At 35.3% G+C, this 27,678-nt stretch overlaps 1 protein-coding gene and 1 long non-coding RNA gene across 2 annotated transcripts in view; one reads left to right on the top strand and one right to left on the bottom strand.

Moving 5' to 3' along the window:
• Window positions 1–27,678, top strand: part of LOC120224616 (cystic fibrosis transmembrane conductance regulator) — a gene marked incomplete at its 3' end in the record, with an annotated part of 156,580 nt that overhangs the window by 16,281 nt on the left and 112,621 nt on the right. Inside the window, exons 2-6 of the mRNA XM_039222876.1 lie at window positions 8,428–8,538; window positions 11,956–12,064; window positions 23,161–23,376; window positions 26,470–26,559; window positions 27,414–27,577. Of these exons, the coding sequence (XP_039078807.1) occupies window positions 8,428–8,538; window positions 11,956–12,064; window positions 23,161–23,376; window positions 26,470–26,559; window positions 27,414–27,577 (690 nt within the window). The remainder of the gene's footprint in view (window positions 1–8,427; window positions 8,539–11,955; window positions 12,065–23,160; window positions 23,377–26,469; window positions 26,560–27,413; window positions 27,578–27,678) is intronic.
• On the bottom strand, window positions 812–1,942 carry LOC120224621. Its single transcript, XR_005526623.1, has 3 exons — window positions 1,855–1,942; window positions 1,549–1,723; window positions 812–898 (listed from the first exon to the last, which is right to left on the bottom strand). It is a non-coding gene; the product is annotated as an uncharacterized LOC120224621 (long non-coding RNA).

The following is a 27,678-nucleotide window of genomic DNA, read 5'->3' as shown; positions in this document are numbered from 1 at the left end:
TTCTTTTAAAAATTAAGAGTCCCCTTATTACCAATGGTTTCATCCAGTGGGAAATCCTGCTGAGTTCAAAAGGAGGAGAATCTGGCTCAATATTTCCTTTCAACTTCATTTTCTTAAAGTGTGTCTGGAAGCAAGAGATCATGACATTTTAAGATCACAGTAATTCTTAAATGCCTGTAAAAATGATATCCACTAAACTACCATGATTTGTGTTTTGATTTCTGTTTCTAATGAGCTGATTGTGAAGGTGACCATTTTGAACTCTTAAATTGCTTTTTGGGATCTGTTAGTAATTCAGTCTTCTATTACTCGGTGTTTTACTCTTGGGGGTGGGGGAAAAGCTACTTATGGTGTTTATGTACCTTTACCCACATGTTGCTTATATGACAAAAAAAGATATAAATAATAAGTGAAGATGATTTGTAAGGCTCTTACAGTAGAGTTTTATTTCCTTGGTCAGCCTTGAACCACTGACTGTCTCCATGTCCTGCCTGCATCTGGCATGCTCCCTTTTTCCGGGATTCACAGAGTGGAAAGGTTCAGCCACCTTTCCTGCACCCTTCACCTCTCAGGAGTTTTATCAGAGTCTCTCCCAGTAGCATCAAGTCTCCACGGAAATGAAAAATAGCATTAACATTATTCCACAACCCTAGGAACAGTATCTGAAACTTAAATCTTGAGTCATACAATGTGACACCAAAAGGGAGAAGAGAATACTAAATTTACCTTGAAATGCTGTAATTTGCACTTTTCTTTGTGAGAGTGAAATAATAGCAACAGAAGATGAAAACAGGTTAAAATGCCACCAATAGCCAAATTCCACATATAGTTTGAAGATGGGAAATCATCTGAAGCTGGGAAGTCTGAATCCAAAGCCATGTTGCTCTTCAAATTCATTCTGAGAAGTAATCAGGGGGAAGAGTAGTATAACAGTGTAACAGAGCAGACACCATAAACAAGTTAGAGTGAAGAGAAGGTTAAGATAAATGAGAAGCATTCTAAGATTTGACTGATCATTTATCTGGTTAATTGGTTTCAAGCAGCACCCTGGAGACCAGTCAGTCATGACTGACTTTAAAAAAGCATTAGCTTTGTTTTCCTGATGTTTCAGTGTTACCCTGGGAGTATAAATTCTTAATAATCTTTATATTCAAACATCTCCAAGGTCGCCTCCAACCTCCATTTTACTATTCCCTCTGTCAAGCAAAATAAATAAATAAACATCTGTAAATAAACCGTGTTGGGTGGAATCACACTGTATTTTTTTTTTTTTTAATTTTGGAAACAGTTGCTTCAAGGCAGTGAGTAACAACCATGTGTCAGAGAGGATTTAATGAGTAGTGATATTTTTTGTACACATCATGAGGGATCATTAAGTGATTTGGATGCTGGAGGTCATGAGAGTTAGCTTGTGCTTTGCCTATGGTGGCTCATACCAAATAGATCTCTGACTCCGCAGCTCAGAGCTTCTCAGAGGGTTACTGTCCTGAGGAGAGGCATCTCATCTCCATACTGTGAGAAACACTTTAACAGAGAAAAATCTAATACCTTTGATTCCAGATGTTGAGTTGACTCAAGCATGAAAACCAGGGCTTGGAAAGGATGTGGATATTTTTATGGCTGAAGAATGGAGAAGCCCATTAGAGACTGTTTACTTTGGGTCCTAGTCATGGTGTCCAAACAAAGTAGGTGAACAAAGAGCTTCAATGAAAGATTCAGGGTTCTAGAAAAAGGGAGGGAATGCAAGATAAATGGGATAATTATAAAACAAATACCAGTAAAGTTAAATCAATATATCATCATGTGGGTGACATCCTTAATATACTATTCATGTGAGGTAGGTTTTGTTCGTACCTTAGAAAGAAGAAGAGACAACTTGTTTTCCTTCTTTCCTTCTCAGCTCCCACTGGGCATGGAACCACTTCTCTGCTCTGTTCTCTAGAATTCAGTTGTCTAAAATAACAGTAATAGTGGTGAGATTCTGTCAGTCATACAAATTTCTCTCTGTAAGCTTTTACAAATGCCTGCCAGTAACCCAGTGGCATTTCTACCGTAAAATCTTAAGGCCAATCCATTTCCCTGCTTCCTTATTTTCTTGGTTTCAAATATATTTCTTATTGCCAATGGAAATAAAACCCAGAAATGAGAGAGCGATGGTATGACTTGTCTTTCTCAGTAAAGAGCTCCTAAAAGTGAACTTATACAGGATGAAGCAATTTTATAGGACAGTTAATCATCCCATCTTTCTAGCCACTTGGTCCAGTGATGATAAGTTTTGTGGTTTTTATTAGTGGCTTCATGCCCAGATAGAATAAAAATCAAATGAAGACCATGGAATATCACACCGAGGCTGCTTTTCAAAAGCCCATGGGCAGAGGCTATCAATCACAATGCTTAGTTTCTTCTCTGTCTTTCAAGATGGGTAGGAATTTTTGCACCCTTGCTTTGTCTCTCAGTTGCTCAGGTCCCTGAAATCCAAGTCATGGGAGTGAATTAGTAGAACTGGTATGAGAGGTTTTTCATCGGTGGTGCCCATCTCTCAGTTTCTTTACACTACTATTGCCATGATCACTTTTTCACAACTTGTTTTTCACAAAGCAATTTGCACAACTTATGATGCATGTCACCCATCCTTGTATCCTTTCATGGGCATGTGTGGTAGCCACCCGGGCAGAACCTATTTGAAAGGGCTTAAAGTGTCAAAGTCAGCACAGTAAGAATTTGCATTTCCTGCATTCCAGGAGTAAAAATAAAATGTGGGGAAACTTTTCAAAATCAACACTAACGAATTTCTGTATACTGTTGGTCTTAATGCCAATTTTATTGACATCTAATTCACATACCAAACAATTTACCCACTTAAGTATTCAGTTCAACGATTTTGGAAGAGATGTGGAACTATCACTGTCAATTTTAAAATATTTTCGTCACAGGGCACCTAGGTGGCTCAGTCGGTTAAGCGTCTGACTCCTGCTTTCAGCTCAGGTCATGATCTCACTGTTCATGAGTTCAAGACCCACATTGGGCTCTGAGCTGGCAGTTCAGAGCCTACTTGCGATTTTCTTTCTGCCCCTCCTCCACTCGTGCTGTCTCTTTCTCAAAATAAATAAACAAAAAATAAATAAATAAAATACTTTCTTTGCCTTAAAAAGGAACTCCACACCCTAAGCAGTCATTCTCTTTCCCCCACCCACCCTGCTCCAGGCAGCTGCTAATCTGCTTTCTGGCTCTATAGATTTGCCTATTTCATACTTTCATATAAATGGAACAGTGTAGGTTTGTGACGGACTTCTTTCACTTAGTGTGGTATTATCAAGATTCATCCATATTGTAGTATGTGTCTGTACATCATTCTTTTTTTATCACTGAATGATATTCTGGTTGTAGGAATGTACATTTATCCATTCAGCAGAAGATCAGCAGAAGATATTTGGATTATTTCTACTCTTTTGCTTGTTATAAAAATTCTTACATGAACATTTGTGTACAAGTTTTTTTTTTACAGACACACATTTTCATTTCTCTTGGGTATGTATCAGCAAGTGGAATTGCTGGATCATATGGTCACTTTATGTTTCATGTTTTCAGGACCTTTCAGACTGTTTTTTCAAAGTTCCTGTATCATTTTTATATCCCCAGCACAGAGTATGATGGTTCTAATTTTTTCACATCTTCTTTAACACTTATTATTACCTGCATTTTTTGTTATAGCCATCCTAGTGGGTGTGAGGTGGTATCTTATTGTGGTTTGGATTTACATTTTTCTAGTGGTGAATGAGGGTGAAAATTCTTTCATTTGCTTTTGGGTGTTTGTGTATTTATTTTCTGGAGAAATGTCTATTCAGATCCTTTGCCCCTGAGTAAATTGGGTTGTCTTTTTATTACTGAATAATAAGAGTCCCTAACTACTTTGGATAAAACTCTTATCAGATATATGATTTGCATTTTTTTCTCCCATTCTTTGGGTTTCCACTTTCTTAACAGTGTCTTTTGAAGCATAAAAGTGTTTAGATTTTTTAAAATTTATTTACTTTGAGAGAGACAGAGAAAGCATGAGAGCGGGAGGGGCAGAGAGAGAGGGACATAGAGAATCTCAAGCAGGCCTCATGCTGTCAGTGCAGATCCCAGCATGGGGCTGGAACCCATGAACTATGAGATCATGACCTGAGCCAAAACCAAGAGTCAGATGCTTAATTGACTGAGCCACCTCAGTGCCTCAAACTGTTTAATTTTTAGGATATCCAGTTTATTTTTTTCTACCATTGCTTGTGCTTTTGCTGTTATAGCTAAGTGTAAGCTGTTTCTTTTTCTTATTAAATTGGTCCTAATGTGGCACATTTGATACAAGTGTAGACTTTGATGTCACAGTCTTATTTTGTAATTTTAACTCTTTAGGAAAAGTATTTAAACTCCCTCATCCTCAGTTACTCTACGAGAGGGAGATAATACTAGGGGTTCTGTTGCACTGTTGCAGGGATCAGATGAAATAATGTATGTGAAAAATCTAGCATTTTGCAGGGCTCTGGTAAAACTAGTAATGTTAGCTATTATGATTGTTATAATCCCAATAATAATAAACTCTAGTGCTCTGAAATTTAAACTGAAGCCAAGTAATTTACATAAAAAATGTAATAAGGTGTATTTGTAATTAGTATAGACCACATTGAATTTGGCCCCCATGAAAACCAGGTAAAGTAGTCATGGTAGTTGTTATTTCCAGCAACAGCAGCAGCTAAGACATCTAGAGCCTCTTCCAAGGTCACATGACTGGGAAATACTAGAGACAGAGTTAGAGTCTAGAGTTGTTTTTTTCTTCTTGCAATCACTAATTCAGTTTTTTCAGTAACAGATTTGCAATAGGAATCAGGTGACTGGAGTTTTGTAGTCTTCATGATGAAGTAGTATGTCAGACAACCATATCAGGGGAAAAAAGTAATTTTATGGAAAATTAATAATAGCATTGTGTGAGAATTATGCGTTAGAACACATTTGACTAGAAAGTTTATGTTAGATAGCCATAACAAGTAATGGATTATAACTCTATGTACCTTCTTTAATTAAAAACAACTTCCTCCTTATTTCCAAAGTTATACGTCCTCATAGTTAAACATTAGGTAATATAGATAAGCAAATAAAATCTTTCCTAACATTTCCTTAATATGTGTACATTCCTAATACACTTATATTTAGAAGTATTTATCAAAAGGGCAGATAGATTTTCTATTTAATGTTTGGATTCGTTAAGCATGAAGTTAAATTAATATACATTAGGATGCCTGTATGGCTATAAGTTCTGGACTTCTAGAAGATTTTTCAGAATTGGCTCATGGTCTTTTGTTAAGCAGCAATTAATTATCTTTCCAGATTGTCTGAAATTCATGGGCTGCATTTACTTTACTGTTAACTCATCTAGAGAAAAAGAAAGAACTTATACAGTTCTCTTGGTAAAATTAGACCCTCATGAGTAATTAACTCTCAAACACAGGAATGGCTGATCTTTAGCAAAGCATATTCTTCCTAAAGGTGTTCAGGCTGACTCAAGTGGCTATTTGCTTATAAAATTACCATTTTATGGATAAGCAGCAGGTACTGTTTAAATGCATGTGGAATCAGAGGACAAGGACTCACTGACCTGACCCTCACCCTAATGCTACAACTTTGGGGTACATTCTTGAAGACTGCAGGTTTTACACAGGACTTTTGAGAGCCAGATACAACTACTTTCTCAAGTGTTATTTTCACTAAAATTCACTGAGAAAAATATATCTATGGGATAGCGTTAAATCCAAGTTGATAAAACAACTGTGACATTCGAAGTATTATTTGTATGACTTCTTTTTCTTTAAATCCTTATAAAGATAAGAATGACTTCTGGTCTCAAATCAATCCATCCAATCATAGCCATTTATCAAAAAAGAAAAAACCCAGTAACAACAAACAAACACAATAACAAAATCTACAAAGCAAAATGGTAGAGCTATGCTGCAGAAATTTGAGATTTATTATCACAGTGATTTCCCTTCTTTCCTTTGCCTGAACTTCCACAGTTCTTTCAATTAGGACTATCCAGATTATGTGGGTGAATTCCAACTCAGTGTAAATAAATTGGATGATGAAAAGCCTCTGGTGTATTTAAATTTATCTACACAAAACAGTGTAGACTCATTTCTGCTTAGTTCCTCAAGTATTATTTCATGCAAAAAGGCTATTGGTCTTTGAGTGTATCAATTTGTCATTATTTGGGAGAAGTGTCCTGCAACAAGTGCTTATTGAATTTTCTATTTTATTTCATTTGGCCAATTAAAGAAAATGTAAAGTTAAATACTGAGGAAGCATGATTGTTTTATACAAAGAAAATTATTTTGAACTGAAAAGTTCTGACACTTGACCTTCATCTTAAATTCTAGCACATGAAAATGTCAGATGTCTCTGTTGGATTAATAAAAGCCAAATGTCAAGTGGAAAAATGATTATAAGCTTTAATTATGTGGTTTTGGGGGATAGGTTTTATGAAAATCAAGGCTTTAATAATGGCCATGATTGAAAAATTTTCATTCTAAGAAATTATAAGTCTATAAAAAATTGAAAGTATTATCTTAATAAATGAAACTAAAACCAATTTCTTCTGTGTGTATGTTTTTTTAAAACGAACTGATAGTAATCTTTCCTCAATAAAATCTGAAGTGTCTTATAGTTAAGTGAATAGAACAGTGTATCTGGGTACTAGACTCTTTTTCCCCCCCAAATCACTTTACAACTTTTAAGTTATAAAGAACTACTTACCTTAGGGATGTCTGTTACCCACTAAGTAATGATTAGCTAGTTTCTGTTAGAAATAGCCAGAATTTTGGAAACTGTCACACTTTCTAAGTAGATCATTTTTTAGGTCAACTGTCACTATACATTGACTGGTTATGGACAAAGGAGGATAAGGTTAGTTGGAGATGAGAGGAAGAGATGGTGGGAACAAATTCAAAGAGGAGAAGGAACAGGATTTATTGCATTTGGTTATTCTAGGCACACCTGCTTTGCTTCCAGAACCACTTGGAGACTCTTTGATTTCTAAAGAAAGAAATAATGGAAGTAGAAATCCTCACTGGGCATTCTTAAATTCTATTCAAAGTATGTTTAACCTACTCAGGATTATTCAAAAGGAGTGGTGGCTGGAGTTTACAGTAGCTAATATTTCTTAGAGTGTCTAAGTGTAGTTATCTGGGGGAATTTTTTGTTTTCTTTTGCCTTTGTTTTTATATTTCTAAAATACAAAATAAGAGAACTTGTTGGGGCACAAATTTCATTCAGTGTTATCGGTTTAAACTCACAGAATGAACTTTTTCTCTAGAGTAACTCTCCTGATTGCTAGGCAGCCTAAGGTCACTTGAGTTTAGTTTTTATAATTTGCTTTAAGCCAAGTTTCTATTTCAGGATACAAATATGGGTTTACTCTGGTAAACTTATCAGGAAACATTACATTTTATTAATAATTGTGAATGGCTAACTTGAGTTTAAATACTGCCTAATATATTTGGCTTGATGATGCTAGACTATGGAACCCTGGATAATCAAACCTAGATATCAAGGTGTAACATGCCCAAGGTATAAAATGGGCACAGACTACACAGGAAGCTTTTTATAGAGGCAGCCCATAACAGTGTTACTTTAAAGTAAGCTGGAAACTCATTTATCAAAATAGTCGTCAGGCCTTTGACCAAAAGATGTAGGTTTTAATTTTTTGAAAGAGGTGAAAAGATTTATTTTTTTTACTTTCCTACAATTTCCTTAACAATATTTGGAATTTACAGATAGTAAAGTTCTGTTTATTTGTAAATTTAGTATCATAATTTAATAATTTCAAACATACTGAACATGTAATATTTATAGATAGATGGAGTATATTTTGTTTTTTACTAAACCTTCTGTAGGGCCCTTCCTTTCTGTTTCCAATGCCATTACGCTTGTCCCAAATCTTTCAACCATCTGGCAGTCAGTGATCTTCTGCCGCTGGCACTTTTTGGCTGTACAGGTAGTTAACCTTTTTAGGAAATTTTTGAGCTGCTTGTTAAGTACAACTAGAATTAGAAATTAAATGGTATAAACTTATAATTAAGTTACATTAAAACAAAGCTAATAAGAACTCAAAAGTTGGGACGCCTGGGTCGCTCAGTCGGTTAAGTGTCTGACTTTGTTTGGCTCAAGTAATGATTTCATGGTTCGTGGGTTTGAGTCTCACATCAGGCTCTGTACTGTCAGCTCAGAGCCTGGAGCCTCCTTTGCATTCTGTGTCTTCCTCTCACTCTCTGCCGTCCTCTGCTCATACTCTGTCTTTCAAAAATAAATAAATGTTGAAAAACCAAGTATCAAATTCCATCTATGTTGGAGACCAGGTCACATGGATATTTACATTTGTCCCTTTTCTCTTTGTTTTAGTTGGACCAGACCAATTTTGAAGAAAGGGTACAGACAGCGCCTGGAATTGTCAGACATATATCAAATCTCTTCTGCTGATTCTGCTGACAATCTATCTGAAAAATTGGAAAGGTACATTCATACACACTGTCCATTAGTTGAAGAGAGAAATTAATACAATTAATTATTATTAATTATTAATATTAATACTCTAGAGAATAGAGAACTAACATTTTAGATATCTTAATTCTTAAAATGACATATTTAAAACAAGAGCATCTTATTTTCTTGCTGAAATCTTGATCAATTAAAAATTAAACAATGAAGGGTTGAAAAACTAACCATTTTCCTGATAAATGACTTTTTTTTCTGAAAAATAATTCTGAAACATCTGTCTTTAAAGAACATTAAGTAGGTTTTGTGAAGACTAAAGTAACATCTATGAAGCAAATTGTGTCTGTTGGCCTCCCAAATCTTAATATATGAATACAAATGTACATACTTGGAAATCTTAAGGTAATGGCTATTGAATATTAAAGAAATGTAAAACTTTCATATTTTTGAGTATGTATTGAATGCTAGGTAAAGTATCTCCTCTCAGATCTTGGAGGAAAGCGTCATTATCTTTATCTTGCAGAGAGCACATAGAGTCTTGGAGAGATGATGGAATTTTCCAGCTAATGACTTGACAGAGCCCCAATTCTAATGCAGATCTGTACTTGTGGCCTCCCCAGATTCAGTGCTTCCCATAGATAAGTCCTCAGGGTTCCCCGTTCTAAGAGTATTACTTAGAATCCTTTTGATTGCCAATGACATAAACCCAATTAATTGGCTTAAGTAAATAGAGGGAATTTGTTGGCTCCTGTATTCTACCTGTGTGAAGGGGCCAAGGTAGAGAACTGGCCTTACAGACTCAGTGCAACCAGAGACTCAAATGCCACTTAGTGGCATTTGCTTGTGCTGGTTTTATTCTCTCAGACCAGATTCCTCCATGCAGTGGGTCCTTAGAACTCTTTGCTCAGATCTTTACAAACCACAGATAAAAGAGCCCTTTGTCCTTGGCCAAATGTGAAAAATCCTAGACTCTAGACCTTAGACCAAAGGAAAAAAAGAAAGAAAAGGAAAAGAAAAAAGAAAAAGTAGCTACTAAATTATTGCCTCAAAATAAAAAAGTTGAGACTCATAATTTGTGTATCTTATTTTCATTAAACTAATTTCCCTGTAAAAGATATTTTCAAGGCAAAGTAATATATTCAGCCTTATTTTTCTTGATTTTATTCAAAGAATTAGGTTAGTGGGAATAATAGATTCATATTTCCAAGATCAAGGACCAATTCCTGTTACTGAGCACTTAGTGTGTATAAGTGCCATGAAAACAAGGATATTTTTGCTGGTTGGTTGGTTTGGTTTATTTATGATGTATCCCAAGTGCCTAGAATTGGCACATGTTCAATAAATATTTGCTAAATGAATGATAATTGAATGTGTAATGACCAACATTATATGAAAACCTGTAACACTGTTGCAGAGATAAAATGTGTAAACACAATACAGTGTAGGTATACTAGCAATTTCACTGTAAAGCAGTAGATAATGAATATCTAAATTCTGAATAGATACTGAGGGAAAGATTAATCAAGGAAGGGCTAGGTTAAAAAAAATGTGTACACCAGATACATTTTTATTTATGGCTGTATAGAGGACATCTGAATTTGTAGGATTATCTGGCCTAAGATTTTTTTTCCTGTTTTTATTGTATTCCCCATATCAATTCAATTAAAAATATACCTTTTTTTTTTTTCAATTCAACAACTCTGGGCCAGCATAAGTCTATGAATTCTATCTTTCTTACTTTTATATTTTTGTATGTCTTTTCACCCTGTTTATTTTTTAAATAAAATTGTTATTTAGAATTTATTGAAACATTTTGGAAGAGTGACATACCATTTATATATAGTACTTTGTACCTCTGCACCCTTGGGAAGTGACCTGGCCCCACATTTCATAACTTCCTTGTGACAAAGGTCCTTCGATGGTTACCATATAATTGAGGCACACTGGCCCATCTGGCTCAGTTTGTGGCTGTGGCATTGAACCCTCTATATCACTCCTATGTGCAAACTGCACACCCATTCCATGAGAAGCTACAAACTTGATAAGCATAGAGCTTCTTGCTTTATGATTTAACTCTCAGTGTTTGGAATTCTTACTGCATCTCTTATGGTGCTGCTGAAATCACACCACCACCTCTCCCTGCTAATTCCTCTTGGGCTATAAATTGTTCAAATCGCATCCATTAAAATAAAGTCTCCCACCTTACCTTTCCTTAGGTTGCAGCTACATTTTTTTCCTTCTTCTTTTTTTCACAGCTAACATTTCTCTGCTCTCCTTATCTCTCCACTTCACTTTTCCTTTTCATCTCAGCTTTCTGAAATATGGTTTTCACATCTACCATGTTTCCAAAATCACATTGATCAGGGTCACCAGAGGTCTCTTAATGTTAAATAAAATGGCATCTTCCTATGACTTCCTGCTGACCTCTTCCCACCTTGAAACCATATGTATGATCTATGTACTGCCTCTCTTTCCTGACTTTCTCATCTGACCCATTCTTTCTTTGAAAGAGAGGTTGGGGATGCCTGGGTGGCTTAGTTGGTTAAACGCCCAACTTTGGCTCAGATAGTGATCTCATGGTTCATGAGTTTGAGCCCTTGTTGGGCTCTGTGTTGACAGCACGCAGTCTGGAGCCTGCTTTGGATTCTGTGCCTCCCTGTCTTCTACCCCTCCCCTGCTCATACTCTGTCTCTGTGTCTCTCAAAAATAAATAAACATTTTAAAATAAATAAATAAATAAAAATAAAAACAAAGCCCTTTATTTTTTATTTTTTTTCTTTCATAGTTTATTGTCAAGTTGGTTTCCATATGACACCCAGTGCTTATCCCCACAAGTGCCCCTCCCTCCTCCCATGCCCATCACCTCCCTCCCCCTCTACCCCACCCCCATCAGCCCTCAGTTTGTTCTCAGTTTTCAAGAGTAAAAGCCCTTTAGACAAGCTCTTCTAATGTTAAATTACAGAAAAAATGACCTAACTTTTTATGTTGTTGTTTTTTGACAGCTCAATTTTGTAAAACCTACTACAGTTCATAAACAAGTAAAGATCAAAAGGTGAAGGGGAAGAAAGTTACATTTTTGTTTATTTTTCACTCTGTCCCAAGCATAGTAATGTATATTCATGAGTCATACTTCACTTGTCCACCTCTTGCACTGCTTTAAGAAGCCCAAGACCTTTCTTTAATACATATAATCTGGCTTTGTCATGAAGTCAACTCTTTGAAAACTGATATATGGTGAAGCATCAAATTCTGCCAAATATCTGACTGAGTGTTGGTGTTGGAAGGTCTCCACAAGGATTTTTTTTTTTGTCTTTTTAGTCACTTGTGTTAATCTCCTTGGATGTCTTTGTGAGAATAAAACTATGTTAAGGGAAATAAAACAACTCAAATATTTGCACATGCAACTTATTGGTCCCACTTTTTATTCTTTTGCAGAGAATGGGACAGAGAGTTGGCATCAAAGAAGAACCCCAAACTCATTAATGCCCTTCGACGATGCTTTTTCTGGAGATTTATGTTCTATGGAATCTTATTATATTTAGGGGTAAGGATCTCATTTGTAAATTCATTATAGATAATAAGTATGTTCATTGTTATTATTTTATTAATCTAAAGTAATTATATTCATTTTATGACTAGGGTAATCTGATGTTCAGGTAAGAGGACTAATTCAACTCCAAATACAAAGAAAACACTAAAACTCTAGTAGAGACAAGTAAAAATGAATTAAGATGTCCTGAAACACAGGTGGCAACCTACAATTTAAAATGGATTCAGCGGGGGCGCCTGGGTGTCTCAGTCAGTTAAGTGTCTGACTTCATCTCAGGTCATGATCTCGCAGTTTGTGAGTTTGAGTCCTACATCGGTCTCTGTCCTGACAGCTCAGGGCTAGAGCCTGCTTTGGATTCTGTGTCTCCCTCTCTCTGTCCGTCCCTGACCCCTCAAAAAAAATAAACATTAAAAATGTTTTTAAAAATAAATTGGGTTCAACAATAAATAAATAAGTTCAGTAAAAGTAAATTTCTTTTAAAATATTCATTTTCTATTATGATCCCAAATCACATTATCTTACTAGTACAGGAGATTGTTGATGCTTTTTTTTTTTCTGTATTTTACAGTAGGATTTCAAGACACATTGTCAGAATTAGGTCAAATTTAGCCAATTATTCATATGAATAAATGTAATATTTTGAAATCATACCTGCATGCATGCTGAATTTCCAGGAAAAATAGCAAAATTTAAAGTTTGGCAGTGAGGTACTCTTGCAGAATATTTTCTCAATCTCCTGTGTTTTCATCAGTGGGAAGAGAACTCTGTACCTGAAAGTCCCTGGCTTTAAATGCAGTCTGGGATGCTTCCCAGCTGCTATTAAATGTGACTCAAATCTATTACTTTTTACATCACCGCAGCAGCATTTCAAATCCTTGTTTGTAACCTGTAAAAGGCATGACAAGTTGAAAACTTATTTAGCCTTTCTTTAAGTTAAAGGCTATGCACAGTATTTGCTTTGGGATAAGTACCATCTTGATTCACATGTATTGTATTCGTATTAATCTCCATGTATTACAGAGTTAGCAGTGCTGTAGTGTCAAGTTCCATGTTTTTAAGGATTTGTAGTTTGTACATACCATGAAAAATACATTTAAAAATTTATCTTGACAAAGATGGTCACATTTAGGTCCAAAATGTTTTGTAATGCTCTTGACAATCACCTGGAAAAATTCTTCTGGCTTTTGAATTGATCTGTCATCCATCCACTCATCCATCCGTCTATCCATCTGTTTATATCTATCCATCTGTCAATGTATCTGTCCATTTATCTGTCTATCTATCTCTCTGTCTATTCCTATAGAAACCTACAACAGTTTGGAGGAGGGAAATATCTTATTCATAAATATGAGTAAGGCAGCTCAAGAATTAATTATCTTTTAAGATGACTTTGAGATGATTTTTCTCAGTGAGGTACTCACGACTTTGGGAAACACTTTTATCCACAGCTTCTGGCTCTATTTGACTTGATTAAAAAATATTTGTTAGTTATTTTAATGACTATAGTGTGTATATTTGAGTTGTGGTATAGAAGTACAATTCCCTCTGATCAAATATAAAAATATAACATTCTCAGTAAGTTATTGTTGATTGAAGTGAATACACTTCAAACAATTGTTATGTCATGGTTGAGATTGTGGTGAATCTGAAAATTCTCTTCAGTCATTGTCTCCATCACACAGTTTCCACTGATTAATACTGAGTAATATTACATCCTAATGATTGAGCCCCTTTTATGCTCTGCCTGGCCTGTGAAATAATTTATTCAGCAGCATCGAAGTTTCATGAGAACAAAAGCACTCACTTAAATGTGAAAGTTAAGGTGATACACGAACATATTTATCAAATGGGTTTTTTTTGATCATGTGTACAAAACCAAAGGAAACAAAAAACCCAGCATGATATAGTTTACTATTTATTGCATTTAATATTTATTGTACCTAATCTATTCAAGATTCAGCATTAAGCCCTTTATGCAGATTGTATTACTGAATTCTTCTGTTAACTCCATGGATCAGATGTTATTATCTTTAATAAACAGAGAAGGAAATTATGAAACTTCCCAGAGATACACATATGGTAGATTTGAGTGATAGGTCTCTTTAGCCCTAAAGACTATGATCCTTCCACAATATCAGATTATAATTGTTACATAATTATATTTGTAATGATTGCATTTAGGTCCTCAACAGAATGGTGTCTCCAGTAACCAGTCTTGGGTCTGCCGAGTTTTCTTTGCATCTTCCCAGGAGACACAGGTTAACATAAGCTTAAAGGCTGAGGATTCTTCGAGGGTCACTTCAGGGGCAAATCTGAAGAAAGTTCTCAGTAGGAAACAGGATAGGGGAACCAACTAGAATATTTTCCCTTACTTATACTCCAGAAGGAACTGTGTCAAATCTACCCAAGGGCCAGTATCGTTAAGGGTCAAACTTATAAACAAAATTAAGGGGTAGAAGAATGGCATCGGTGTGGAGAAGGACTTATTCTTAAACTTCTCAAGCTTAAACATATCCCCACAAAGGGAATCTTAAGGGTTTTCGTGGTGTATTAATTACCCATGAGTAGGAGTGAGGGATGAGGGAGTGAGGGTTAGCTCCAGCTAACCCGAGCCCTGGACTGCAGGTGTGGGACTGTCAGCATATTGGAAGGGCAAAGTTTATTTCCCCCAGCTTACCTACTGCTGACAACCAACAGAATACTGGTGAGGAAAAGAACTGATGGGAAAAGCAGGGGAAATGTGTGCGGTGGGAAGGCATGGAGAGGAAAATTTACATGGCAATGGTACAGGTGTGGTGAGACTGGAAGTTTCTCACACTTGTCACAGAGAAAAGGCCTTGCTAAGGTTGTGAAGTTTTAAGTAGTGAAAATGTTAAACACTGTAAGTCTTAAAGACTTAATAACCATGTGGTTATTAAGATGAGTGCTGCTTTTCAGCATACCTAATCTCTTTTCTCTATTCTTTTTGTAACTTACAGAAGAAAGACGGGTAGAAAATGTAGTCATTATTATCTCTACTTTTGAAACAGCTTATACCAATGCCTTAATAGTCATGGTATTCTTTTTGGGTATGTTTTTTTCCTCTGCGTGCATCAGCTTGGGGATTTTTCAATCCATTAAATGAGTGAGCATTCTTAAAATTGCTAGAACACTACTTTTGCTAAAAGGTGGATGTGCTTTCAAAATGTCCTGTACACTCTTAGTCCCTCTAAATCAAGATAATTGTGATATAAAGAGTATTTGATTGTTTTTAGGACTGATAGAAAAAGTGCTGTAAGATTTGCTCTTGACTGTGAAAGGTTAAGAAAAAAAGGAAATGCTATCATCTAGGAGCTTGTCTCTCTACAATGGTTGATGTAATTTTAAATCATATTAGCTATGGCCTCTCATCATTAACTATGTACTTGTTTTTTCTCCATCTGACTCAGCAGCCAGATACAACATGGTCTTTCACATTGAAGACTCCTAGCAGAGAAGGGAAACTGGCTGTTGAAAAACTGAGCATGAGAGTCAGTTAAGGATAGTGAGAAGCAAGCCAACTGTGGGGAGTACTGTAAGCAGATTGCTGAGAGAATATTGTTATCCCTTCTTGATTCCTAGTCAGCTCTGGGCATGTTGCCATCATCAAAGTGAGATGCATGTCAGTACAACTTGGGTCAAACCTCTTTTATTCATTAAACCCCAAGAAGGTTAAGGACATAAAGGTGAAGTCCTAGTACTAATGTTGTTAGAGTTCTCAAGTCCTGTGGTCTATATTGCCAAAGATCTTTGTCTCAGCTTTTTTTTATTGTTTATTTATTGATTTTTGAGGGAGGGAGGGAGGGAGAGAGAGAGAGCGAGCGAGCGAGCATGTGCAAGTTGGGGAGGAACAGATAGGCAGGGAGAGAGGGAATCCTGAGTAGGCTTCATACTCCGCATGGAGCCTGATTCAGAGCTCTATTTTAGAATTGTGAGGTCATGACCTGAGCCAAAATCAAGAGATGCTTAACCGACTGAGCCACCCAGGCACCCCTGATACTTATGTTTTGACAGAAATTGAATAGGCACTTGAATACAAGTCTACTGCTAAGGAAGGAAGAGTGTTTTGGGTAATTCTGCCCACAGATGGTCCCTGACGTAGGCTCTGACTTATGTATGTCTTTTTCACATGACTGGCTACTTAAGGACAGCTATCTCCAGCAAATCCCCTTCTTCTAGATGTCTGTTAGGTAGGTACTCTTTCTCCTCTTCCTTCCCATCCCTACCTCTCCCCATATGTAGCGGCTTCTCTAACACCAGCAGTGACTTGCATGGTGTATTTCCTAAAGTCACCCTATCTTCAATTTCTACTCACTACTAGAACCCTCATCTCTAACACACACTTCCTTGTGCCATCTACCTGAATGAAGGCAATCTACATCCTCCCTCAGCCCTGTGACAAGAGTTGGAAGTTCTTTGGCTTTAGACTTCTTTGAAACATAAGGAATTTCTGTATTACTCTTTAAAGTATCCAGTCCCACCCCAGATAATGTGATTTGAGATGGGTCCTGGGATAATAGTAGGCTCATTTAAGTTCCCAGGTGATTCTAATTCAGGTAGATAAGGGCCAACATTATCACTAAATGCATCTGACTTTTGCTAGAATGGCCCACATTGAGATAGCGTTTTAGTTGGAATTTTTCTTAATGATAATACAAAAAAATTGAAAAGCATATAAAAATGAGTATTAACTCTTTTAATGACAGAAGAACAGGGTTTCTCAAACTTTAAGATGCATACCAGTGACCCAGGGATCTAGGCTAAGATGCAGTTTCCAATTTAGGAGGTTTCTGGTGAGACCTTGAAATTCTGCATTTCTAAAAACTCTCGGGTGAAGGCTTAGCAGGGTTGTGGGAGAAGAGAAAGCCTTGGTAGAAGGAATATTTGTGAAAAGAGAAGTAGGCAGATTCATCAGGGCCAAGGAGCCCTTGAATAAGTGATGAGAATCCCACTGAGAGGAAAAAAATAGCTAAGGGTTTATTGGGAAATCCCAAAGTAACTAGTGTTAACTCTCCGCGTCTTCCACCGGCGCCACTCTCAGGACTCCACTGGAGGGAAGCAAATGACAGGAGTCATGGAGAGGGCAAAGATATGGCTAAGAGACACTCTATTTCTCTTCCAAGATTGCAGCAGAGGCAGATTCTACATCTTTTTCTGTAGAAAATTTATCACACAGGTTGGTTAGGTTTTTATGTATAATTTGAGCAGAATGGTGTTTCAAGAGCATTTAGTTGTATATATATTTTGAAGGCTATCCTAGGAATCCAGTGCCATGTCCAGTAGTATACTGTATCTAAAACCAAATGCATCTCCTGTTCTTCCACATGAAATTTTGGAACAAAATTGATTTGTAAATTAGGAATTATTTGTGATCATATTTTTTATTATGGAAAAAATTAATGTTTCCTTATTTTTGAGAGAGAGACAGGGCATGAGCAGGAGAGGGTCAGAGAGAGAGGGAGATACAGAATCTGAAACAGGCTCCAGAGAGAGAGGGAGATACAGAATCTGAAACAGGCTCTAGGCTCTGAGCTGTCAGCACAGTGCCCAAAGCGGGGCTTGAACTCAAGAATAGCGAGATCATGACCTGGTCCAAAGTTGGATGCTTAACTGACTAAGCCAGGTGCCCCTGTGATCATTTTTTTAAAGACTTAAACTGAATATGAGGGCATCTAGGACTTCCATTCCTGATAGGAACATGGTACATTTTTAGCTCTTGTAGCTAACAGGTATCCAATAGTGACTAATGAATAAAATATGGTTAAATAAAGTAAAATATAAGTGATGAACTTAAGTATGTATTTTCTTTTCAAAGAGGGTTTTGTTTTTTTTTCTTAACTCCCCAAGGACTTGCTCATGCCCTGTTGCCACAGGTTTGTTTTATGATCTTTGGGCAAATCAAAGAACTTGCCTGGATCTCAGTTTCCTTGGTATACAGTAAAAGAGGCTATAGTAAAGTATATAATGACTATGAGTTCTTCAAACTTTTAAATTAAATTATATGTCCATGATATTGGTCGTAGAAAAGTGGCGTTTATCTTAAATCACAGTGATCTAAACTTATAAGTTGATTTGCTAAGTTGATGTTAAACTAATCATGATCCTTGCACTAATGGTCAGTTGAGAGATAGACAGGTCATGTTATAACATTTCCATTTCGATTTATGGTTATGAATAAAGAGAAAGTCTTTGCAGTCAAATGTTTGGTTCAAAGCCCAGGTTTGCCACTTAATAGCTGTGTGACACTGGGCAAATTATTTAAACTTGAATAAATCCTGGTACATAGCAAATGCTTCATAAATGATAGCTATTACTGGGGCTCCTGTGTGGCCCAGTTGGTTGAGTGTCCGAATTCAGTTCAGGTTATGATCTCAAGGTTCATAAATTTGAATCCCGTATCAGGCTCACTGCTGTCAGTGCAGAGCTCACTTCGGATGTTCTGTCTCCCTCTCTCTCTCTGCCCCTCCCCCACTTGCATTTTCTCTCTCTCTTTCTCTCTCTCTCTCTCTCTCAAAAATAAATAAACATTAAAAAATAAAAATAATAGGGTACCTGTGTAGCTCAGTCATTTGTTAGTGTATATCTGTGGGTATGTTTACTTTCTTTTATGTTTCCATATGCATGTTTTCTTCTTATCACTTATTAATTATCATAAGTCATATGAAATTTCCTATCCAAAATTGTATTATTCTTTTAATTATTTTTATGATTATGAAAGTAATCAGATAATTACTGATAAATTTGATGTTCATCCTTCTAGTTTTTTTCCCATGGGAATAGAGTATATACTTTATTAAGGAAGAGGGATCATTGCTTTATATAATGTGTTATAAATCTGCTTCTCTTCTTAATGTATTGTGAATGCCTTTTATGTCATTAGATGATTTTTTACCTAGTCACCCTGTTGTTTAATAAATCATGTGGCTATATCATACCATAATTTATCAGTTTCCCGTTAAGTATTTATATTGCTTCTAATTTTCATGATTGTAAACAGCCCTTCAGTGCACATCCCTTTAAAAGCTAATTTTAGCAGAATTCCTGATTATCAAATTGCCTTCCAGAAAAAATGTACTATTTTACTTTCTTGCTACTAAAGTACAAAAATTTAGCCCTCACCAATAATAGGTGTTATCATTTTAAAAATTTCCAAATTGGTCAGTGAGAAAGAATATAATTTTTCCTTGCATTCCTTTTGGTTTCTAGTGAGTTTAAACAGTTTTTGTATATTAATTAAGCATTTATATTTCTTTTTGTGTATGTAATTGCCTTTTCAAGTTTTTGTCTATTTACTATTTGTCTTTTTCTTAATTGATAATGAGAGAATATTTCCCTCAGCTTATCATTAGTTTCTAGTGAGTTTTTATCTCTTATTTTCTTAATAATTAGAAGTTTTAACTTTTAGGGCACCTAGGTAGCTTAGTTTGTTAAGCGTCTGCTCAGGTCATGATCTCACAGCTCATGAGTTGGGCTGCATTGAGCTCTGCTGACAGCTCAGAGCCTGGAGCCTACTGTAGATTCTTGGTTTTCCTCTCTCTCTGCCTCTCTCCTACTTGCATTCTGTCTCTCTCTTTCTCTCAAAAATAAACCTTAAAAAAATTTAAAAACAAAAAAAGTTGTAACTTTTAAAAATTTGCTGCCAAATCTATATACCTTTTACTTTGTTTTCTACTTTTGTTATCAGACATTTTTAAAAGCCCTTGCTACCCAAATATTTATATGTCTAGTATTTCAGCTTTTACATGTAAATACCTAATGCATTTGTAATTTATTTTGGTATATGTTTGAGATAGAAATCTAATTTTAAAAAATGAGTATCTAGTTTCCTCATCATTTATTGCATAATATAGCCTTTCTCCACTGAATTAAAATAACATATTTTTATTAAGATTTTAAAATACATGTTAGTAATGTTTATAAATATTTTAAGGTATATGTATATTAATTTTTGGTATTTATAATGTCTCTTGTTATTATATTATATGTTATAATATAAATTGTTATATAAATGGGATACGTATTTAATTGATTATTATGCTTGATATATAGAAATTTATTTTCTTAGTATTATTATTTCTTAAGTCTCTGCCTATGAAACTCTTGATTCACTTAAATTTGTTAGATAGATGGTCATAGTCTATGCTGATAATGATACTTTTCATTTCTTCATAATACCTTGATCATTTCTCTTGTTGAGTTTGATTAGCTGAAAGTTCCAGAAAAATGTTAAATTTTCTAATAATCAGTATTCCTATTGTTTGTATTTGCATGGCCCTCAAGGTAATGCTTTTAGTTTTATTAATTCATTTATTAAGACGAGTTTATTAAGTGCTGATTGTTGTTTTGAAGGAATTTTTTTCTTTATACTCAAGTATAGTGAGAACATTTATCAGAAACTGGTATTGAAGTTTTATCAGATTTCATTACAGTTGTTACTGAGATAATCATAGGATCTTCTATAGTCTATTGGATTCTATTGATTTCTTAATATTGAGCAATCTTCTCAATATTTCTCAAATAATATTCTAGTATTCCTGGGATAAAGACATACAAAATATATCATAGAGAAGTTGACATGATGATGATGGTGAGGAATTTAGTGACTACACACCATAGAAAATAATGGAGCCTTAGAAGTTCTTCAACTAATCATGTACTTGTATCAGAAAAAATAACTATGCTTTGGATTTAGGAGTCTAATTTTTAAAGCAAATATTTAGCCAACTGTAAACCCAGTCTTAATGGAAAATTAAATCAAAGTAAATGTGGTGTTGACATCTGTCTCTGAAGAGCAACATACTATAGAAAAATTCTATAGAATAAAATACTGATCTAAAAGTAATTTTGAGGATGAAATATTGCCACTGTAAGCACACACTATGAAAAATGTTATTTGTAATGCAGATAAATTCAGACCTATATTTTCAAATCCAAGATTTATTTTGACTTTATTTTCCTGGTGTAAGGAGTTATTCTGAAATAATTATCTCTGCTTATGAAAGTCTGACATGGGTCTATGAAACTTAAAAGAAATAGAGCATCACTTGCACAGACTGCAGTAATTTAGAAGCAACCTATCCACCCAGTGTTAGGCAATGGGACAATATAACCTAATGTATTCAAGGATGTCATCTTGAATGGCACTTAGAACATATGTGGTAGATATACAAGGATCAATGGAAATAAATGTTGAAAACACAGTGTTAAGTAAAGAATAGTTGCAAACAGGATAGTATCATACCATTTATATAAATTTAAAACCTCAGAACCAATTCTTTCTATATATTCTAAAGGTGGATACATGTGTAATAAAAGTACAAATCATATACAATATGATGCACATCAACAAATGGTAATTTCTGCACTTCTTAAAAAATTTTTTTTAAATTTTTATTTATTTCTGGGAGAGAGACAGCACGAGCAGGGGAGGGTCAGAGAGAGAGGGAGACACAGAATCCAAAACCATCTCCAGGCTCTGAGCTGTCAGCACAGAGCCCCACGTGGGGCTTGAACCCACGAATGGTGAGATCATGACCTGAGCTGAAGTTGGACACTTAACTGACTGAGCCACCCAGGCGCCGCTGCACTTCTTTACTTTTTAAAAAACAAATGCTCTTCAGCAGATAGAGCAAACTATTAACATGTTATATGCAGATAGGTTAGTGATTTTCTTTTCCGTACTCATCTGTCTGAATACAGGTTTGAATATGGCTAATGTGAGATGAGAAAACTACAACCCTACTTTGTGATTAGTCTGGAAACTTTTAAAAAATGTTTGACTCATTTCTTATATTCAGAGCCTTAGTCTACATAGTTCATTTGAAATAAAATACTGAATATAAAGTCTAGAATGAGCAGCTACCGATCAATCAATGACAGCTCTATATAGGTTAGGATTCCTAATGGGGATGAACTTAGTAGAAAAAGGCATTTTCATTTGTTGAGAATAAGAGGGCTTGTGGTATTGGGCATTTGCAGTTTAGAAAAGATATTGTAGAGAAAGGGGAAAAAGAAACACTATAAGGGTTGAAGGGGAGTAAACTGAACAATGCTGTGGTACCAGTCTGGCTGGAAAATATACCTTTGAAATGGAATCAGTTAGCCTAACATCACTAAGTCCTTGCAGGGTTTAGCCTCAGGTTCCCATTTTACTGGTCCATCCTAAAACAAGACAGGGGAGTTTTTGTGTCTTTCTCTGTTGAAAACAACTTAATAAGATGGAGAAGAGTTAGACTTCTTGTATTCAGATCTCTTCCTATATATTCAGGAGGAGTGGTAATGGATTTGATGGACAATTTGATTTAGTAGTTAACTGAGGACCCTGATTAGATGCATTTGGAAAATACAACTTTGGTCCTTCAGTGTTAATCACAGGCCTTTGAAGAGTTGATGAATCATTGGAAACTGGCCTGAGGCTGAAGCTGCTGTAACACTGCTTCCCTGAAGTCCATACCCATTCTAGACTAGGAAGGGCATGAGACCAGATGTGGAAGTGGCTGAATTTAAATGCCACCAGTGCCTGCATGCTCCTTCCTCCTGTTGCCAGCTCCTCTTTATGTGGTTGCCTTGAGAAGCTGTGTTCATTCTGGAAAAAATGCCACTACTCCAAGCACTTTCTAAAGTTCTATTTTGAAGTCACATCAGGTCACTTGGTGTCTTTGGCCTTAGTTTCTTCATCTGCAAAATGGAAATAATAATGCCTACTCTGAATCCTAAAACTGTCGTGAAAATCAAATGACAATAGTTCATAAACTTTTTAGTGCTATGTACATATTACTGATTAATACATCATTCCAGAAACCACACCTTTACTCTATGGCCACTATTCACTTTTCAGTCAAAAATACCTTATACATAAACCTGTCTCCAAATGATTTTGCTCTAACCAAAAATCAAATCTTATTTCAAAGTATAACAATGAAAATAACATCAAGAGTTTTACATATGATGGAGCCCTCTGTGTTAGCCCATTTTAAATCCTTCTCTAGAGATGAAAATTTTTTTGTTGAAATTGTGGGGCCGTTTTATACAAAGGAAATGAAATCTAATTTCTTGGTTTTTCCTCTTTTCAGGAAGTCACCAAATCAGTCCAGCCACTCTTACTGGGAAGAATCATAGCTTCCTATGATCCAGATAACAAGGCAGAACGCTCCATTGCGATTTACCTAGCCATAGGCTTATGCCTTCTCTTTGTCATGAGGACGTTGCTCTTGCACCCAGCCATTTTTGGCCTTCATCACATTGGAATGCAGATAAGAATAGCTATGTTTAGTTTGATTTATAAGAAGGTAATGCTTTCTTGCATAGTCTCCATGCTACATGCAACATGTTTTAAATGTCATGTTGATACACATAAGGGATAAGTACTGAAATCAATTGTGTATGCCTGTTAACTAAATGGCAGCATTAATTAATGTTTCTAATTTTCCTTGGTAATTAATTCAGTTCATTTCAGCTAATAATTAGTGAGCATCTTCTGTAAACTCCCTAAGTTATGGATTTCATTTTTTAACACTAGTCATGTCATCATGTTTTGGAATCTATGGCTCCCCATTAAAATGATACTTGCCATCTGTGTAAAAGTCAGTGACAAAATGTCATCTTGTGGTAAAATGCCATATATCTTTACATTCAGTAACAAGAGTATAGTATGTAATTGTTATTGATAATCCAAACAATAACAGTTCCTGCTTTTAATTAGTTGTGACACAGTAATTTTGTCATCTTTTGAATCCTGCAAATTAAACATTTTTTTAACAGCGCATGCACTACAACCATAAGAACCTTCTCTACTTTTCTGTATGCATTATCCAGACAAGAGCTCGAGTTGCAGAAGCATGATTTAGGTGAATGCAGATGAAGACTTCCTACCTTACAAACACAATTTAATATCATTTCAGTGACATGTGCTTTCCAGGCCATGTGTGATTGCTTGGGTCTACCAAGTCTTTACGATAAAGGTATTTTAGGTGAATCATTTGGGTATTGCTTTACCCCCCTCCTCTTTTTCTTCCCCCAATGTAAAAACTTTATATACTTGGCTTGTAAGAGACTGGATCTGAAATTACCTCTGCAAATAACCCATAACACTTCCTTAATATATATGCAAGGTCAGTTGTGTCATAAAACCTTGATAATCATACTGTATTGTTCAAAACAGACTTTTATGAATGCACATGAAAAAAAAATAGAGTCCACAGTTTAGTCAGATCACCTCAGCTCCAATATCATCAGTTTAACCAAGTACCAGGAAAATACAAGTAGTAAATCAACAAAAATTTTGTTTTGATCCAGAAATTTTATTTAAGTCATTAAATCATTAGGTATTATTTGGAAGGTAGAATTGCATAGCAAGGATATCAAAGAAGGCTCAATTCAGTTTAAAAATATTTATTGAAAGTGGATATTATTATAATTGTAAGTAATAGTTAGGGGTGAACATAAATAAGCTTCTAAGTTAACTAGGTATATTATCTCATTTGATCTTCTCCAAAACTCTGTGTTAAGAACCATTATACCTGTTTTATGGATAAAATATTTTACAAAACTAAGACCTAAAAGGTATAGAGAGCTATGCAAAAGCTTCAAAACTTCTGAAATGGGTAAATTATAGTCCTTGAAATGGAGGTTTTTCCAAAAATGAGAGGGGAAAAGTACTGGGAAAATAAAAGAAGGTGAATTGTATTATATAGGAGGAGAAAGGTATGAAGTACTCCGGGCTAAAGGGGATGGGAGATCAAAGAAGGAGAAGGTTATTTGTAAATTCATGTATAACATGTAGCACAAATACAGCAGTATATGTGCTTTCAGACCCAGAACACACTGATGAAAAGTTATAAACTATTGTCCTTGCTCTCATTTTTGAGTATTTGTGTTATTACCTGGTTTGTTTACACCACTAGCCACAGTTATTGACCTGCATTGGTGTCATCACCAGAGAATTCAGTTGTATCTTCACATGGTTAAAGGAGCCTAAAGTAAACTGCTCCCATACCTGGCAGCTCCATCTACGTGGCAGGAAGCCACTAATTCTCCTTACAGTACCCCAAATTTTGTAATACAGCACTGTTTTGCTTTGTTCCAAAATCTGCAACTATGATACATTCAAACTGTATTTTAAATAATGAATCTAAATACATTATATAAGTGTTAGATCATTATGTTTTATACCTGAAACTAACACAATATTATATGTCAACTGTGCTTAAATTAGAAATGTAAAAATACAAGAAAATAATCTAAATACGAACTAAATTTATCTGTGCCTATGGATTTCAAGAAAATAGAGATAATAACAAAAATGAACAAATCTTCACTGAGTGCTTACTATGCATGCCTGAGACAGATGAAGTCTGTTAATGAGGAGTGTGTAACCCAGCTTGGTGCAATTTTCCCTCTCATATTGCTCTAATAGTGTTTTAGAATTAACTTATTTGATTCCTTCTTCATCTATGCTTCTCTAAATTTTGTCCATTATTCCACACCCATCTTAAATTTTACCTCCTCAATAAAATCCCAGGTTTTGAAACCAGGTATGTAAACTTTCTCTTAACCACCCTGTTGTATTCTGCTCCCTTTAACTCATTTGTCATATCAAATTTAGTTACTGTATGTACTAGCTTACCCTGAGGCAAGAAATATGTATTAGTAAATCCTAACAATAATCCCTGAATCCTTGAATCCAGTGATTTGCTTCTCATAAGTGCTCATTGCATATACATTCATTTGAAACAAATATTGGATGGGTACTCTCCAATCAAAGCATCTAAGGGCTAATCAGTTCTTATTAAAATTTACAGGCAACATGTAACTGTGATCTTTCATAATTATGATTAATTTATCTACTTAACAGTTCTATTTGTGTATTGGGATATATTTTTTCTATGTAATATTTAAGGATTTTGCATTGTTAATCTTTCAGTCATTAATGATTCAATTATTCCTAATATACTTTTATTGACTTTAATTGTAATTTTATTCAGTAGAATTACTATAGGACTCTACTGTAGAAAAATAAAGTTACTATAAGATTATAGGCTTTAATCTCAAATTTTGCTGCCTGTAAAAACAAACCAAAATCCACCAAAATCTCCACACTATATGAATGGATATTTAAGTGTAATATAATTACTGTTTTGGAGTAGAAAGTTGTTACTATCTAGTTGCTAGAAAATAAAGTAACTATAGGCATACCAGTATAATACATTTTGTGAAGAGAAATCAGAGAAGATCCTAAGCTAGATGAACATAAAATAATTTTCATTACCTTTACTTAAAAACTCATGCATAGTGATATAATTCTTCAGCTGTATTATAATGTTATTTATAAATATTCTTTTTGTCTTCTGTCAACATCATCAAACTTCCCATTTTCCTTTTAGACTTTAAAGCTGTCAAGCCGTGTTCTGGATAAAATAAGTATTGGACAACTTGTTAGTCTCCTTTCCAACAACCTAAACAAATTTGATGAAGTATGTACCTGCTGATTTATGCATTATTGTTATAAATCATACAACCCCAAGGGTTTTCTGGGTCAGTTAACAGTAATATGTGGCTAAATCATAGATATCCCTACCTTCCCTATTTCTGCAAGGTTGGGTTGAATAGTCCAGTGCCATTTGGGGTCTTACGGAGCCAGCCAATGCAAAGATATCTCAGCTTACTGTGTATTTAATGAGGTTTTTCAAAATTCATTTTTTAAATCAGATCTTGTTTTCTTTTAATACTTTAAATTGGTTATTTACTTTGGCTGAATATGATACTCTGAGCACTTCTTATTCATTGCTGTCTTATGACACAAATAATTGCAAGATCTTTGAGGACAGATAATGTGTTTTATTTATCATAGCATTTTCAGTATGTAGCATGGTGTTAAATCCGCAGCAGGTGCTACATAAATTACTAATGAATTGAGCATGCATTTACTCTGAATATTTTGTCAGGTGATGGAGTTGTTACATTGAGCCTTTGGAAATGCTTCTGTACTTATATGTTTATACCATGGCTCTTGCTTTATCCAAATAGAAGTAAGTTATTTAAAATAAGTCCCTGACATGATACTTAATATATTTAATCTTAATCCCACTGAATAAAAACACCCTTGAAAATGTAAGAACTTGAAATTTGTTCCTTGGGAATTCCTAGTTTATTTGTAGAATGTTTAAGCACACTGCTATGTGCTTCATGTAACAAACACATTGATTTTAGCATGCTGGGAGCCATGATGTGTTTGATTGGATAAGCTCGCTGTGCTCAATTTCTCCCATCTAGACTTGTTTGCTTGTCACTGGTTTCCACTGTGATTTTTTTTTTAAATTTTTTGCAGGGACTTGCACTGGCACATTTCGTGTGGATCGCTCCTTTACAAGTGGCACTCCTCATGGGGCTGCTCTGGGATTTGCTACAGGCCTCTGCCTTCTGTGGTCTTGCTTTCCTCATAGTCATTGCCATTTTTCAAGCTGGGCTTGGAAGAATGATGATGAAATACAGGTAGCACTCTAGTTACATAGCTTGGAAGGGCTTAAAGTTAGATATTCAAAAAGCCTTGTAAAACCAGAACTGCTCTATTTACTCAACTGGGATCTATTTCC

This window comes from Hyaena hyaena, unplaced genomic scaffold (assembly GCF_003009895.1).
Source record: "Hyaena hyaena isolate Hyena2069 unplaced genomic scaffold, ASM300989v1 scaffold_1206, whole genome shotgun sequence".
Lineage (NCBI taxonomy): Eukaryota > Metazoa > Chordata > Mammalia > Carnivora > Hyaenidae > Hyaena > Hyaena hyaena.
This window is presented reverse-complemented; position numbering and strand designations above follow the sequence as displayed.